The following is a 12,549-nucleotide window of genomic DNA, read 5'->3' as shown; positions in this document are numbered from 1 at the left end:
AAATACTCTTTACAAGGATTACTTACATTGAACTGAAATAGAGTCACACATAAATTCTAAATAAAAACATCTTTTCTAGGTTGGAATTGTGGGTCGGACAGGAGCAGGGAAGTCCTCCCTTGCCTTGGGAATCTTCAGGATCTTAGAGGCAGCAAAAGGAAAGATCTTTATCGACGGAGTCGACATCGCCGACATCGGACTCCATGATTTAAGATCACGCATTACTATCATCCCTCAGGTGGGACGAAAGTAATATTATAAACTGAGCCCTGTCTTTCATTGTTTAAACTGTTTATAATAGCTGCAATCGATAATTAAAGTGAAATAAGCCAGTCTTCACTGTAATAATCCTGATACCAGTGATGACTAACATCTGCTTTGTTCTCTCCCAGGACCCTGTGCTGTTCTCAGGCTCCCTCCGCATGAATCTCGACCCCTTCGACACGTACACCGATGAGGAGGTGTGGAGGTCACTGGAGCTCGCTCACCTCAAAACCTTTATCTCCAACCTACCCGACAAACTCAACCATGAATGCTCAGAGGGTGGAGAAAACCTCAGGTAAACAGATATACAACACACAAACCACTGTCTATTGTTTGCTTAGTTGGTCACCGATATGTTATCATGGGGATGTCTGAATGTGACGTGCAACTCTGTCCCTCTCTTTTGTCTGTGCAGTCTTGGTCAGAGGCAGTTAGTTTGCCTGGCCCGGGCCCTGCTGAGGAAAACCAAGATCCTTGTTTTGGACGAGGCAACAGCTGCTGTGGACCTGGAGACAGACACGCTCATCCAGTCAACAATCCGCACACAGTTTGAAGACTGCACCGTCCTGACTGTTGCTCACCGCCTCAACACTATTATGGACTACACAAGGTAAACTGCAATCCACTGCGTGATTGATATTTTGGCATTTTAGTGGAGTGAAGCTGAAAGCCTTTTTATTTTTTTTAATGATGATCAGCCAAAACAAAAACACTGGGAATCTGTAATGCATAGCTGTTATTATTTTTTTAAATTTTAGAGAAAAAACAATGCATACAAATTCAAGTATTTTAAGTTATTTTCAGCTTTTTTATCAAACAACTACCTACAGTTAACCGATGCAAAAACTGACAGCTATATTGCACTCGTAAACATTTTTTTTTAAACTTTTGTTTAATCAGACAAAAATGAACATAGGCCAAATTCTTTTTGTGCATGTCATTTTCGTACGTACAATAAAATAGAAAACAATATTATGCTAAAGAGTAAAAACTACTGCCCCACTCATTAAAAGAAAAGTTAAATTTACATGGATTATACACCATGCATACAGACAAAAAGGCATGAAGATACTCCAAAACTGTTATGAACTGTAGCAAGAACAGTTAGTGGCAAGGACTTTTGTTCACCTTTGCTTAAATCAGTTCTTGCTGTGCCTTCTGTTCACACGACAATGGCATTTTGGGGGCCTGAAAAAAACAAATTTTTGAAACTGGGAGTGCAATCTTTTGAAAATGCAACCCGTTCTGTCACCAGCAAGTGCAGATCCTGTGAGAACAGTGACGTCAGGGCCGCAATTTATGCGTGGCGTTCTTCTATGTTGTGTAATTACAAAGTTACACAACCAACTACTGGTGTGGCATGCATACTACAGCGTTTTAGGTTGTTTTTGCAGATCCAGGTACGCGAGGATCATTCTCACAATGTTACATGAATGCAGATTTTTTTTCATTCTTTTCATTTTTAGTAGTGTCATTCTTTATAAAAGTGGCCTAAAAATGTAGTTTTTTTGCACAGATACAAACTTAGAGCACGTGTACATGGGTAACCTGCCTAGAAAGACCTTGGGCATTAAAACACACCAGTGCTGCATCCTAGTGAAGATAAATATGTGTTGTATCAGATGTAATGAAAACAGTGGATTTAAAACTCCTCTTTCTCATTTTTTGCTGCTTTACAGAGTGATCGTCATGGACAGAGGTCTCATTTCTGAGATGGACTCTCCAGCCAACCTCATCGCACAGCGTGGACAGTTTTACCGAATGTGCCGGGAAGCTGGGCTGGTCTAAACCTTCACTGGGGCTTCGAACTTCAGAGCTACAGATGCGGCATCTTATTTGTGTCGCTTTCCAGCACACAATAAATTGGACCATTTCAAGCTTTGTGGCAGCTCAGAATGCCTCTCTATGCGGGCGTTGTCCATGAATCTCAAGAGCAGCTGCTGACGCTGCCTCTATTTGTTGGTTTTTGAAACACACAGACATGCTGTCCTAAAGACATTGTAAACCTCAGATGATGAACATTCAAAAGAAAGCTACAGCGGATTGTATAGAGTCTCAACGTTATAAATATTGTACATAGAGTAGCTGAGTCAGTTTATTCCATGAAAGGATTAAGCCAGGAGCTACAGGCTAAGAGTACCACAAATCTTACGGATTTTCATTCTCTTTTTTGAATGGGAGCTATCTTATTTTTGTAGTTTTTATAAGTGTTATAAAGCACATGACATATTTTTGATGTTGTCTCAGGCTTAACGTTGATGTTTACTCACTTTTTTATAGCCTTGTATACCAAGAAAGAGGCAATTTTGTAACTGTAAACTGATATAAGTCTATTTTGTCTTCTTGTCCCAGAAACTGGGGCAGGAAATACTCTTGACACACTAACCTTCAAAAGGTTTACCCTGGCGCATGCTGGGGAAGTGAGGTTTTCACTGCCTCCAAAATCTGAGCAGCCAATTTGGAGTTTTTATATGTCACGGAGAAAGAGGAAAACATTGTAGTGAGCCAACACATTAGCAATCGTCCAACTATGTTGTGGCTGTTGTTTATTTCTGTCAAAGTAAACACATAAAAAAGTCAATAGAGACCTCGCTGGTCAGATTTAACCTGACGCCGGTAGTGAAAACCACCATGAATGAAGAGAATGCCTCTTCAAAACAATGATGATAAATCTCAGTGTGATTGTGTCTCTGCCTCCACCACACAACTCAGGCCAAATGCAGAGAAGAATAAAAAAAAATCATTATTGTTGTTATGGTGCTGACATGACAGACTGTAAATAGTCCACGTTAACCTTTCCTCTCGATTCAAAGAAAGAACCCTATGAACTTTTCAAAGAGAAGAGGCATTTACTGTTTTTGTCTTACTGGTTTAGACAATACATTGTAAGAGAGACCCTATAGTTTATTTATGTCATATGACAAAATGTATTAAGTGTCCTTAAGATTCTGAGGATTGTATTATATTTATACTTTTTATAACAAGCTTGTTCACTTTTTCACATGTTAATGTACTGTCTTGTTCCATACATCATGCTGAATAATAAAATCTATTTGAAATGACAGTGTGGTTATGCTTGAATCCATAACTTTGTAAATACGTATGAGGGCAGGGTGCCCAGTAGCTCACCTGGTACAGGAGGCACCACTTGTGCTGAGGCTGTGTCCTTGTCACAGCAGCCATAGGTTCAATTCCAACCTGCTGCATGTCTCTCCATCTCCCACTTCCACACGTAAACTGTCCTATCAAAGAAAAGCAAAAAGCCATAAAAAAATCTTTAAAAAAGACTATGAGTGCAACTTTGATAAAAAAAAATACTTTCAGTCAGTTCTTTGAAAAACACATTTGAATAAAAACAGAGTTTTATCTGAAATATGTGTTGAACACAGACCAAGGCAAGTCCACCCTCCACGCCAATAGTGTGAGGTCAGTTCTACGTCCATTGTAATTTAAAATGTATATAAACAACGTATCTGAGAGTGGTGCTTAGGTTTGCTGCCGTATATATGCCAATCATTTATACATCTGCCATAACACCTAACAAGCTCACTAAATCCTAACATGCTGTATCACAACTTGAGTCCTCTTACTTGAAGGGTAACTTCAGTATTTTTCAACCTGGACCCCATTATTCCATGTTTTTGTGTCTAAGTGACTAATGGGAACAATGTTTTTGTGAAACTGGTCCAGAAATGAGCGAGAGGGCTGTAGCTGGCAGCCGCAGAACAGGCTGTAATGGAAAGTTAATGGACAATTCTGCAAATTATATTCTCTAAAAATGCTTGTTTTTGCCACTGACAAGCTCAGGTTGTTATTATAAGTGTCAAATGACATGAAAGGATCCCAACAGAGATAGAGCTTTCTTTTAAAGAGTGAGATCTTTTTTATTTGACCAGAAACTTGCTATCTCCATACCTACCATACTACATTTAAATAAACAGTAATTTTGTCATTGTAAAATACACTTTCACACACACATTCAAAGTCACTTAGGTGCTGCACTATATATTTAAATGGAGTCTGGTGGAGTCTGGTGGGTTTGCAGATAGTGATTTCGTGACTGATTAGGCTCCATGTTGAAACATAATTAAGTTAACCTTTGATGCTTAATGTTAAAAAAAAGACTGCTTGGATCTGTTTTTCTATACAGAAACAAAATGTAAATCTTAAAAAAGTAATGCATTTTACACTGACCTGGTATCTAGTGTGTAGTATTAACTTTAGAGGACAAAGAATGTACTAAAAAAATCAATACAAGAATGAATAAATTATATATATACACAGAAATAAACAAAAAAACAGATAAATGTATAAGTAAATGGATGAACTTTTATAATTAAACAGGACATACATAAATATCTACATTGTTGTACAACTACATTATTTCTGTATTTATTACTAGACTTATATATTGTATATTCACTTATGTAATTATTCCTGCGTTTATTTAAGCAATTATTTATTTATTTTTGTATTAATTAATGTTTAGGCCTACATGATAAACATTTTGGAACATGCATGCTGTAAGGTGTGTACAGTTTGGATGTATTGTTTTAGAAGTTAGTTGTAGTTATACATCTCCTTCACTAGAGAGCAGAAGTCCATTGTATGAACAGCAGCCAACAGTCGTTTGTTTACACTTTGTTGCAATGGCGACCATCACTGAACTCAAGTGTGGTAGGTAGTCACTTTTATTCATGATTTTGCACACTTATTTTAATATTTAATCAAATTGGAATAGATAAACGACAGATCGTTTTACTGCGCACATTATACACATTCATGGACACACTTGTTTGCTTAATTAACGTTAGTTTAGCCATAACAACTTGATGACCTCGTGTGTACGTGTCTTCATTCAAAATTTTACCAATTTACATAGCAAAGAGGTACCAGTTATCAGAAAAATGGCGCCTCGAAGTAACTCAAGGCTGTCTGTAATGCTAAAATCTGTATTTTAATTCGGCATTCATAAATACAACCTAGATACCACACCAGTGTATGTTTGAATGGATTTAAAACTGCTCGCCAGCTTTACAATAGTGAGGAGAAGCTAGCTAGCTAGGTTAGCTACGTTGGCTAATGTTTCGTTACTATGCATGCTTGTTGTAAAGTAAATTAATAAAAGCAACACCATTTAAATGATTAAGTGTATTCCGATATAAGGCCATGTTCGTAATGCTTCTTGTACGATATTAAGTCACATTTGAACAGACCTGTCGTCGTCAAAAAGTAAGGGAACGTTAAATTCGCAAATTTATGAATGGAGTTTGGCAAATATTAGAAAAGACCGCCCATTTGGGTAAGTGTTGACGGTAAATTAGCGGAATATATTTACATACCTCAACACAAAGCAGGCTCCCAGTCACGTAGTCGACGGTTAGGTCCACAAATTTGGCTCTGGACTTGTTTTTAATCCAATAAAACCTGAATATTTCAGCCGTGAGGGAAACGCTGGAGTCCCGTGGTGTGCTGGGCCAGCTGAAGGCTCGTATCCGGGCGGAGGTGTTCAGCGCCCTGGATGACCAGCGGGAACCTCGGCCGCCGCTTTCCCACGAAAACCTGCTCATTAACGAGCTCATCCGGGAGTACCTGGAGTTCAACAAGTACAGGTACACCGCGTCAGTGCTGACGGCAGGTGAGAAAGACAGGATACAGGTTTCACAACACATCTATAGATGTTTTCACAGTAAACATCTGTACCTGTCATAGTAGGAAAAGCTCAGATTGATGACACTAAAGATGGTTCAGTTCCATTAACTGTCCCAGTAAGCTATACCAGTGAACCAGCACCAACAATATCAGGGCTGACACTAAACGGAATGTAGCTATTATAAACGTTAAATACACCTGTGCTTTTCTTACTATGACATAAGAAAATATCCCGAAACAGGCCTCTTGTTTTCACAGGGTTGTCTGAAGGTCCCTAAAGTCTTAATATGTCTTAAATCCAATTTTAAAAATATTAGGCCTAAGCCCTTTAAAAAGCTGAGCTAATTGGTTTGATTTGTTTCAAAAACATGACAAGAAAGCCATGCACAACTTAATAAGACATGGCCCAAAAATTAGCCAGAATACAGAAGTTTGAACACACTCTCATTAAATAAATGAGAGTGTGCATCTAAACTATTGACTGGTGCTGTACATATATATATATATATATATATATATATAAATATATATATATATATATACACACACACAAACACACACACACACACACACAGATAGATAGATATAGATATATAAGTATAAATTATAATATTAATGATATGACATAGCTTTCTGGAAATGTTCTCTCTTTTTTTGATAATTTTCTAATAAACTCCCCTCCCCCCTTTTTAATCTAATTTTCGGATCATTTTCATCATCTACTGTCTGTGGATGAGTACCTCATATGACTGCACTTCGTAGACGCCCTGTTTCACAGACAAGGGGGGGAAAGTACCACAAAATTGTGATGCACCCCATTAGCTGTCTATGTAGTGTCACGTAAATGTTTGTGGTGGCACCTTTTACTAAGGCATCACTTGGTATGTGTCGAAAATATTATGCATTTTGTGGATTGTGCTCTTCCAAAGTGTACTGGACTGATTACTTTATGGTCACTGAGCAAAAACAAGGTTTTTTAAAAAAAAAAAACTGAATGGTTTTATACAACAAACAAATTTCTATTCCTGCCACTGTTTTTGAAACTTAACAGTGACCATTGTAGAGCAAAGTTCAACCCTAAACTCAGCTGTGTTTGTTTTCTCAGAGTCCGGCCAACCTGAAGTTCCCTTGGACAGACAGTTCCTGGCAAGTGAGCTGAAAGTCACAGAGGATATGAGCTCCAAGTCTGTGTAAGCGCAGCAACAAAGTGTTCAAAGATTTACTGAACTTCCTGGAGATATGGTCAGTTACGGGATAATAATTTCATAAGCTCTGCGAATCATCACCATCTTCATAGTTCTGTCTTGAAGAGATTTTTAAATAATTTCAGCATGTCCTCACCTCGGCTTCGGAAAATCACAATGATTCATTTGTGTTGTGAAATTCTAATCCTGGAGGGAGGATTTGTTTTAACACACGTAACTCAGCAGATGCATTGTTGCCAGATTTGAGTGTGGTCTTGGTCTTGGTTTCTCGTTTATCATTATATGCCATCAGGGAAAAGTGAAAAACACACACTTAGAATAACTACTGATGAGTCATTTGAACTGAGTATGCACTCATGTAGATTATTTTATCTCACTCTGTCATTCGCCATAAATGAAAAAATAATCATTTCCTCATGTTTTTTACCTTACAGACCTCTCCTCTATGGTTTGGTGAGCCACTTTGTGAACAGTGGTGATAACAGTGGAAAGGTGTTTCTGCGAGGTTCCTCTCTGCCTGCTACCAGCAACACAGTCCCTGGACCAGATGCCTAAAAGTTGACACACATGCACACACTCTTATGGGAGGAATTAAGTCACAAAATCGTCTTGTCCATAGTTTTTCACTGTGTTTTTACCGGAGTATAACAACCATTACGGTACAGAATATTTGAATTCTGCAGGTAAAAATGCACAAATCCATTATATTTCTTTATCGTTGCCAATGATCCCAGATGGCCTTTTTTGGTTAACATTTAAATTTACCAGTAGTTTTCTTGATTTGCCTGAATTAATCCGTGTTGCCGTTCTCTCAATAATTCAAAGTTGAGATAATGTTCCTTGATGTTTTATGTATTTATAATAACAAATGTTTGATACATTTATATTGTCTATTAGTTGTTGTAAAATAAAAATTTTATATTTATTCACTTCATTGATTCAAAAATATTTGCTGAAGTGCTAGTTTTTTGGCGACCACATGGTGGCGGCGTCACCAAAGACAAGGCTGAGGACTGCCACTGACAGGAGGTTGAACAGTGATACTTAGTTTTAACCTGTTGTTGCCTCAGAGACACTATCTGTTCAGTTTTAACATGCAGCATTGTGCATAAAACCAGGGTGCTCTAATGCCATATCTAAAATGATCTTACTACTTTAATTATGTCAGATCAAGAATATAAGCATAGAGACTTAACTTTTTTTTTTTACTTTCGTAAACTGACAGGGTAACTTTGGTATTTTCCCACCTGGACCCAATTTTCCTATGTTATTGTGTCTAAATGAATAATGGGAAACACAATTTTTTAAATTGGTCCAATGTTGAGCAACAGGGCTTCAGCTGGCAGCTGTGGAATCAACAGCTGCATAATCCCTGTGGGCAATTAAGCACCGTCAGTGTACGTCCAGTAAGAGTGCTGGTTTTTCCCTCGACAGGCTCAGATTGTTATTCTGTTTCTGAAGACAGAGAGAACCCCCACAAAGGTAGATCTTTTCAGCAGAAACAGCATAGAAATCACTATTTGCAAACGTACCAGAACCCATTTAAATACAACTTAATTGTGTGTGAATAGAGCCAGCATATTTTAAAAGCTAATTGGGTAAATTAAGGGTTAATTTTAACCAAACCAGATTTGGTGATTGTTGGAACAGCGGAGAGACGAACCAAGACAGCTTTAATGAATTTTATTTTGTTTCTGTCAACTTTATGACAATAAAATTACATTTTATTTATATGGAGTCTAGAGGGTTTCCTGATAGCGATTTCAGGGATGTTTTCTGGTTAAAAAGGATAAAAATAAAAATAACTATTTATACTGTATAACACATTTAAAAACAGTGTTTACAAAGTGCTTGACAAAAAGAGCAAAGCAGAGGCAAGAAATCCCAGAGATTATAACAATAAAAGCCAAACAATAATGTCAAACAAAGGCCAGACGAGAATTAAGGTAACATTAAAATAAAGAGATTAAAGGTAGAAATGTGTTAGTAAAATACAATAGCAAAATAAAGGCAGAAAACAGAAAATATCCTTAATAATAATATAAGCAGGGTCAGGACAGAATAAAAAGATAAGTTCAAAGAAGCTCGTAAGGGATCAACATTTCTGTTATGTAGCTAGAGGCCAGACCCAGATGACCCATCTTGCTCTTTAACAAAAACAGTAATATTACTGGGATGTTTTCAGACACTTTGAGTTCTGATTTAAGTGACAAACACAAGAACTTTTAGTGGACATAAATTGTTGGTGCTCAGCTGCCTGCAGAAACACTGTAGCCTGTTTCTGGTCTCTCAATTTCAAATTTCAAAAATTGTTCTTCCAATTAGTTACTTAAACACAAAAACATGGGAAAATAGGGTCCAGCTTTTTTACCAAAGTTGCCCTTAAGTGTATTACTAGTGATCAGAATTGTTTTTGCAAGTACGAGTTCTTTTGAGCTTTAACAAGTTCATCACAGTTTGCTAAATAACCTGAAAGGTTTCTAAATAATTCATATTCCATTTCCTGTGATTGTCTTAACATACTCATTGTGTTGGCCTGTGCAGCCAAACCCACTCATGTGGCCCCCGCCCCAACGCTACTTGAGCGTTGTTGTCTTAAACAGTCCAATACCTCGTGCTTATTCAGATGTTTTATCTTGCTCTCTCATAGCTGGTAATCCACATGTTTATCGTGAGCTGCATGAGACATCCTCCAGATATTTTTATGTATCTGCTCTCCTGCTGGTTTAACTCTTTTGCTGTGATGTTTGCAGCTTAGGAGTCCTTATAACCACCATACTAGCTATTTCTAATACTAGGATTATATTAACTGTGCAAGGAAGAATGATGGTTTTACTCATAAGATACATCAACAATAATGCATTTACAAAAAAGAAACAAGCCATACAAAGAAAAACTGTCACATGTACCCTTTGCTGGACGGACAAACATCTGCTGCAACAAGCTGATGCTTTTTGCATCTCACTTCCTCTCTCACCATTTAAGGGAACTTGACATTCTTATCTCACACGACTTAAAGCCCCGAGTTTCTGGAACTGATTATCCACTTTGCCGGCCATTTATTTCTCAGGGTGATAACTTATACTGGGCGCAGAGTTGAACATAATACACGTCTACATTTTTGGGGGGCTTTAGAAGTTTACTTATCCTGTCTCCTCTACCATATCTGCATCTCTGATTCTTGATTGTAGAGTCTTTGATAGATGAGATCATAGCTCTCAAATTAGCTCATTGAAAGAATGAGGCTGTAATGTGCAGCACACAGTGTGTTTTGCTGAGTGCCAGTGCCTCTGATGGAGCGGGTAGCCGTAGAAAGAAAATGTAATGATATATCATCAGTTTACAAGATGATTCTACAAGATTTAATGTACACATAACTTTAAACAGCATCGCTTGTTGATCCCATTAGAAGCTATAATGTGTTGCTGAAAATACAGCATCATGTGGGACTTTTCGAGTCTGATTTTACTCTCTCAGAGAAAACACTACTTGCCCTTAAAGGCTGTGGCCCTGAGGCGCCTAGTTTATTGGCACCAGATATGAGCGTTCTCCTGAAAATGGCTATATAAGCGGAGGAAGTTGAACAATGGCACATGATTGTTCGATTGGCAGGGTGCCTGATAAAAGGTAGCGTTTCTCCTCCACTGTATAAATTAGTTGTGTGTGAGAGAGACAGCTGTATAAATAGTATTGAATGCAGTGGTCCTTTGACTGCAGCAGAGTGAACTGATGTTTGCCCCTGGGCTCAAATTAGAAAGCAATTGCATTCCAAGAGGGTCAAACATATCCATAAACATATTTTCTCTCCAATAGATGGCCTTCTATGGACATGGATTTGGAGAAAAACATTAAACATACAATATGTAAGAGATCTTTCCATCGCAGTTCATGTTTTTTGAATGTATATTTATTCTACCACATAGTGTTGAGGGAGAGTCCACATGTACACGACATCAACTGCTGTGTGATGTGAATCATGCCTACACTGACTAGCAAGCATTTTTTAATATGACAGATAAGATTTTATTTAGATATATTAAGTGTAATTCTTGATTTACTGACTACTGTATATTTAACCATCCTTCACTCTGACTTTTTATCCTTGCACACTCCCATTGCCTCCCCTCCTTTTTGTCTCTGTCGACTTTTCATACGTTTACTCATTGCTCAGAGGAATCACTTGGAGATTATTCTCCATCTCAGACAGCCGGGAGAGGACAATGTCCATGTCAAAGTTTAGGGCAGACTCGTTTAAGCAGATAATGCCAGCATATTTCCACTTAGCACAGTCGCCATTTCTACAAACCAAAACTACTTTACATTTGTACATTTCATATGTATTTTATCAGAGTTTCTAATGTGGTGTTATATATGAGCTGACCTGGGACGTGGAGGGGATGGTGGAAAATATGGTGAGACACCTGCTATGCTGCAGACCACTGTTCAGTATCACCAAACAACAAAACTTTTTTGCAACCCGTTGCTGATTTGCCAGCAGGGAAAGTGCCACAAATAGCACTTGTTGGTTTTTACCTAGACATCCCTGCTTGGTTGATGACATGAAAAATGGTTGTTTTTTACTGGAAAAAGCTTTTCTTTTTTTTTTTTTATGATGACATCACTGCGTTTTCTGCCAGGACGGCGCAATGAAAAAACTTTTTTTTTCTTCTTTTTTTTTAAACTTAGACATTACTGTGTTTCCTGCTGGGATAGTGGCACAAAATGCTGTTGTTTTTGAACAAGATATTGCTGTGTTTCCTGCCAGGATATTTGCATGAAAAGTTGTTGTTTTTGTTGACAGAGAAATTGCATTCATTTCCAGTGGGGATCCTGCCTCCCCAAAATGGGTATTTCAAGCCAAAACATGTCCTTTTCCCAACCACAACAGATTGACTGTTATGCCTAAACCTAACCATATATTAACTACATCGTTGCTGAAACATAAACTGCTTCATTATAATCTACAAATGTAACATATTCATCGTTTGAAGAACCATACAATACCTACATTTTTTTCTGGCAATTTGGTTGTTTCACTTGAACCTTTTGGGTTTTTTAGATTCCTGTCCTCCCTTATATCTCTCTTTGCATGGTACATCATATTAAAGAGAAATATTGATATGACCTTATCTCAGCAGCAGCCATTAAGTAATGACCCTGTGAGATATCTGTGGAGATTAGAGATCAAAGTAGAGGCATAGAGTTATTGCATATAGGAAAAATCATCTGACAGTTTATCTGTATTTAATAAGATTAAAAACAGAAATCTCAAACTGCATCTTTCATACATAAAATCTACACTGTGGAGTCTTCCTCTTAGACTGAAAGCACCTTAATTCCTCGGTGCACTAGCCTATATATTGACAGGGCCGTAAAACTTGCGTGTGTCACTGCTAACTTGTAAAGAAACAACTTTGTTTGTTGGAAC

General features: G+C 37.7%; 2 protein-coding genes across 2 annotated transcripts in view; both read left to right on the top strand.

Annotated features, from left to right (window-relative positions):
• The window catches only part of LOC121941621 (ATP binding cassette subfamily C member 6a), a 36,400-nt gene extending 33,074 nt beyond the window's left edge, over nt 1–3,326 (top strand). Inside the window, exons 28-31 of the mRNA XM_042484448.2 lie at nt 80–238; nt 393–559; nt 680–874; nt 1,944–3,326. Coding sequence (XP_042340382.1) covers nt 80–238; nt 393–559; nt 680–874; nt 1,944–2,052 — 630 coding nt within the window. The 3' untranslated portion in view covers nt 2,053–3,326. The remainder of the gene's footprint in view (nt 1–79; nt 239–392; nt 560–679; nt 875–1,943) is intronic.
• A 1,482-nt stretch (nt 3,327–4,808) lies between these two features.
• On the top strand, nt 4,809–8,050 carry cep20 (centrosomal protein 20). The gene is made up of 4 exons (XM_042485737.2): nt 4,809–4,941; nt 5,705–5,902; nt 7,022–7,106; nt 7,556–8,050. The coding sequence occupies exons 1-4, from the start codon at nt 4,914–4,916 to the stop codon at nt 7,674–7,676; spliced, it is 432 nt and encodes a 143-aa protein (XP_042341671.1). The 5' UTR covers nt 4,809–4,913; the 3' UTR covers nt 7,677–8,050.
• Nucleotides 8,051–12,549: the final 4,499 nt, after the last annotated feature.

The sequence above is a fragment of the Plectropomus leopardus genome, chromosome 3 (genome assembly GCF_026936395.1).
Source record: "Plectropomus leopardus strain MGB_pleo_1.0 chromosome 3, ASM2693639v1, whole genome shotgun sequence".
NCBI lineage: Eukaryota > Metazoa > Chordata > Actinopteri > Perciformes > Serranidae > Plectropomus > Plectropomus leopardus.
The sequence above is the reverse complement of the archived record's forward strand: the minus strand, read 5'-3'. Positions and strand labels throughout refer to the sequence as shown.

Bases quoted from the DNA above. Each gene is read 5' to 3' on its own strand.
- cep20 (XM_042485737.2), top strand. From the start codon at position 4,914: ATGGCGACCATCACTGAACTCAAGTGTG. The intron at 4,942-5,704 runs GTAGGTAGTCAC...TGAATATTTCAG, and splicing joins CATCACTGAACTCAAGTGTG to CCGTGAGGGAAACGCTGGAG. The intron at 5,903-7,021 runs GTGAGAAAGACA...TTGTTTTCTCAG, and splicing joins CGCGTCAGTGCTGACGGCAG to AGTCCGGCCAACCTGAAGTT.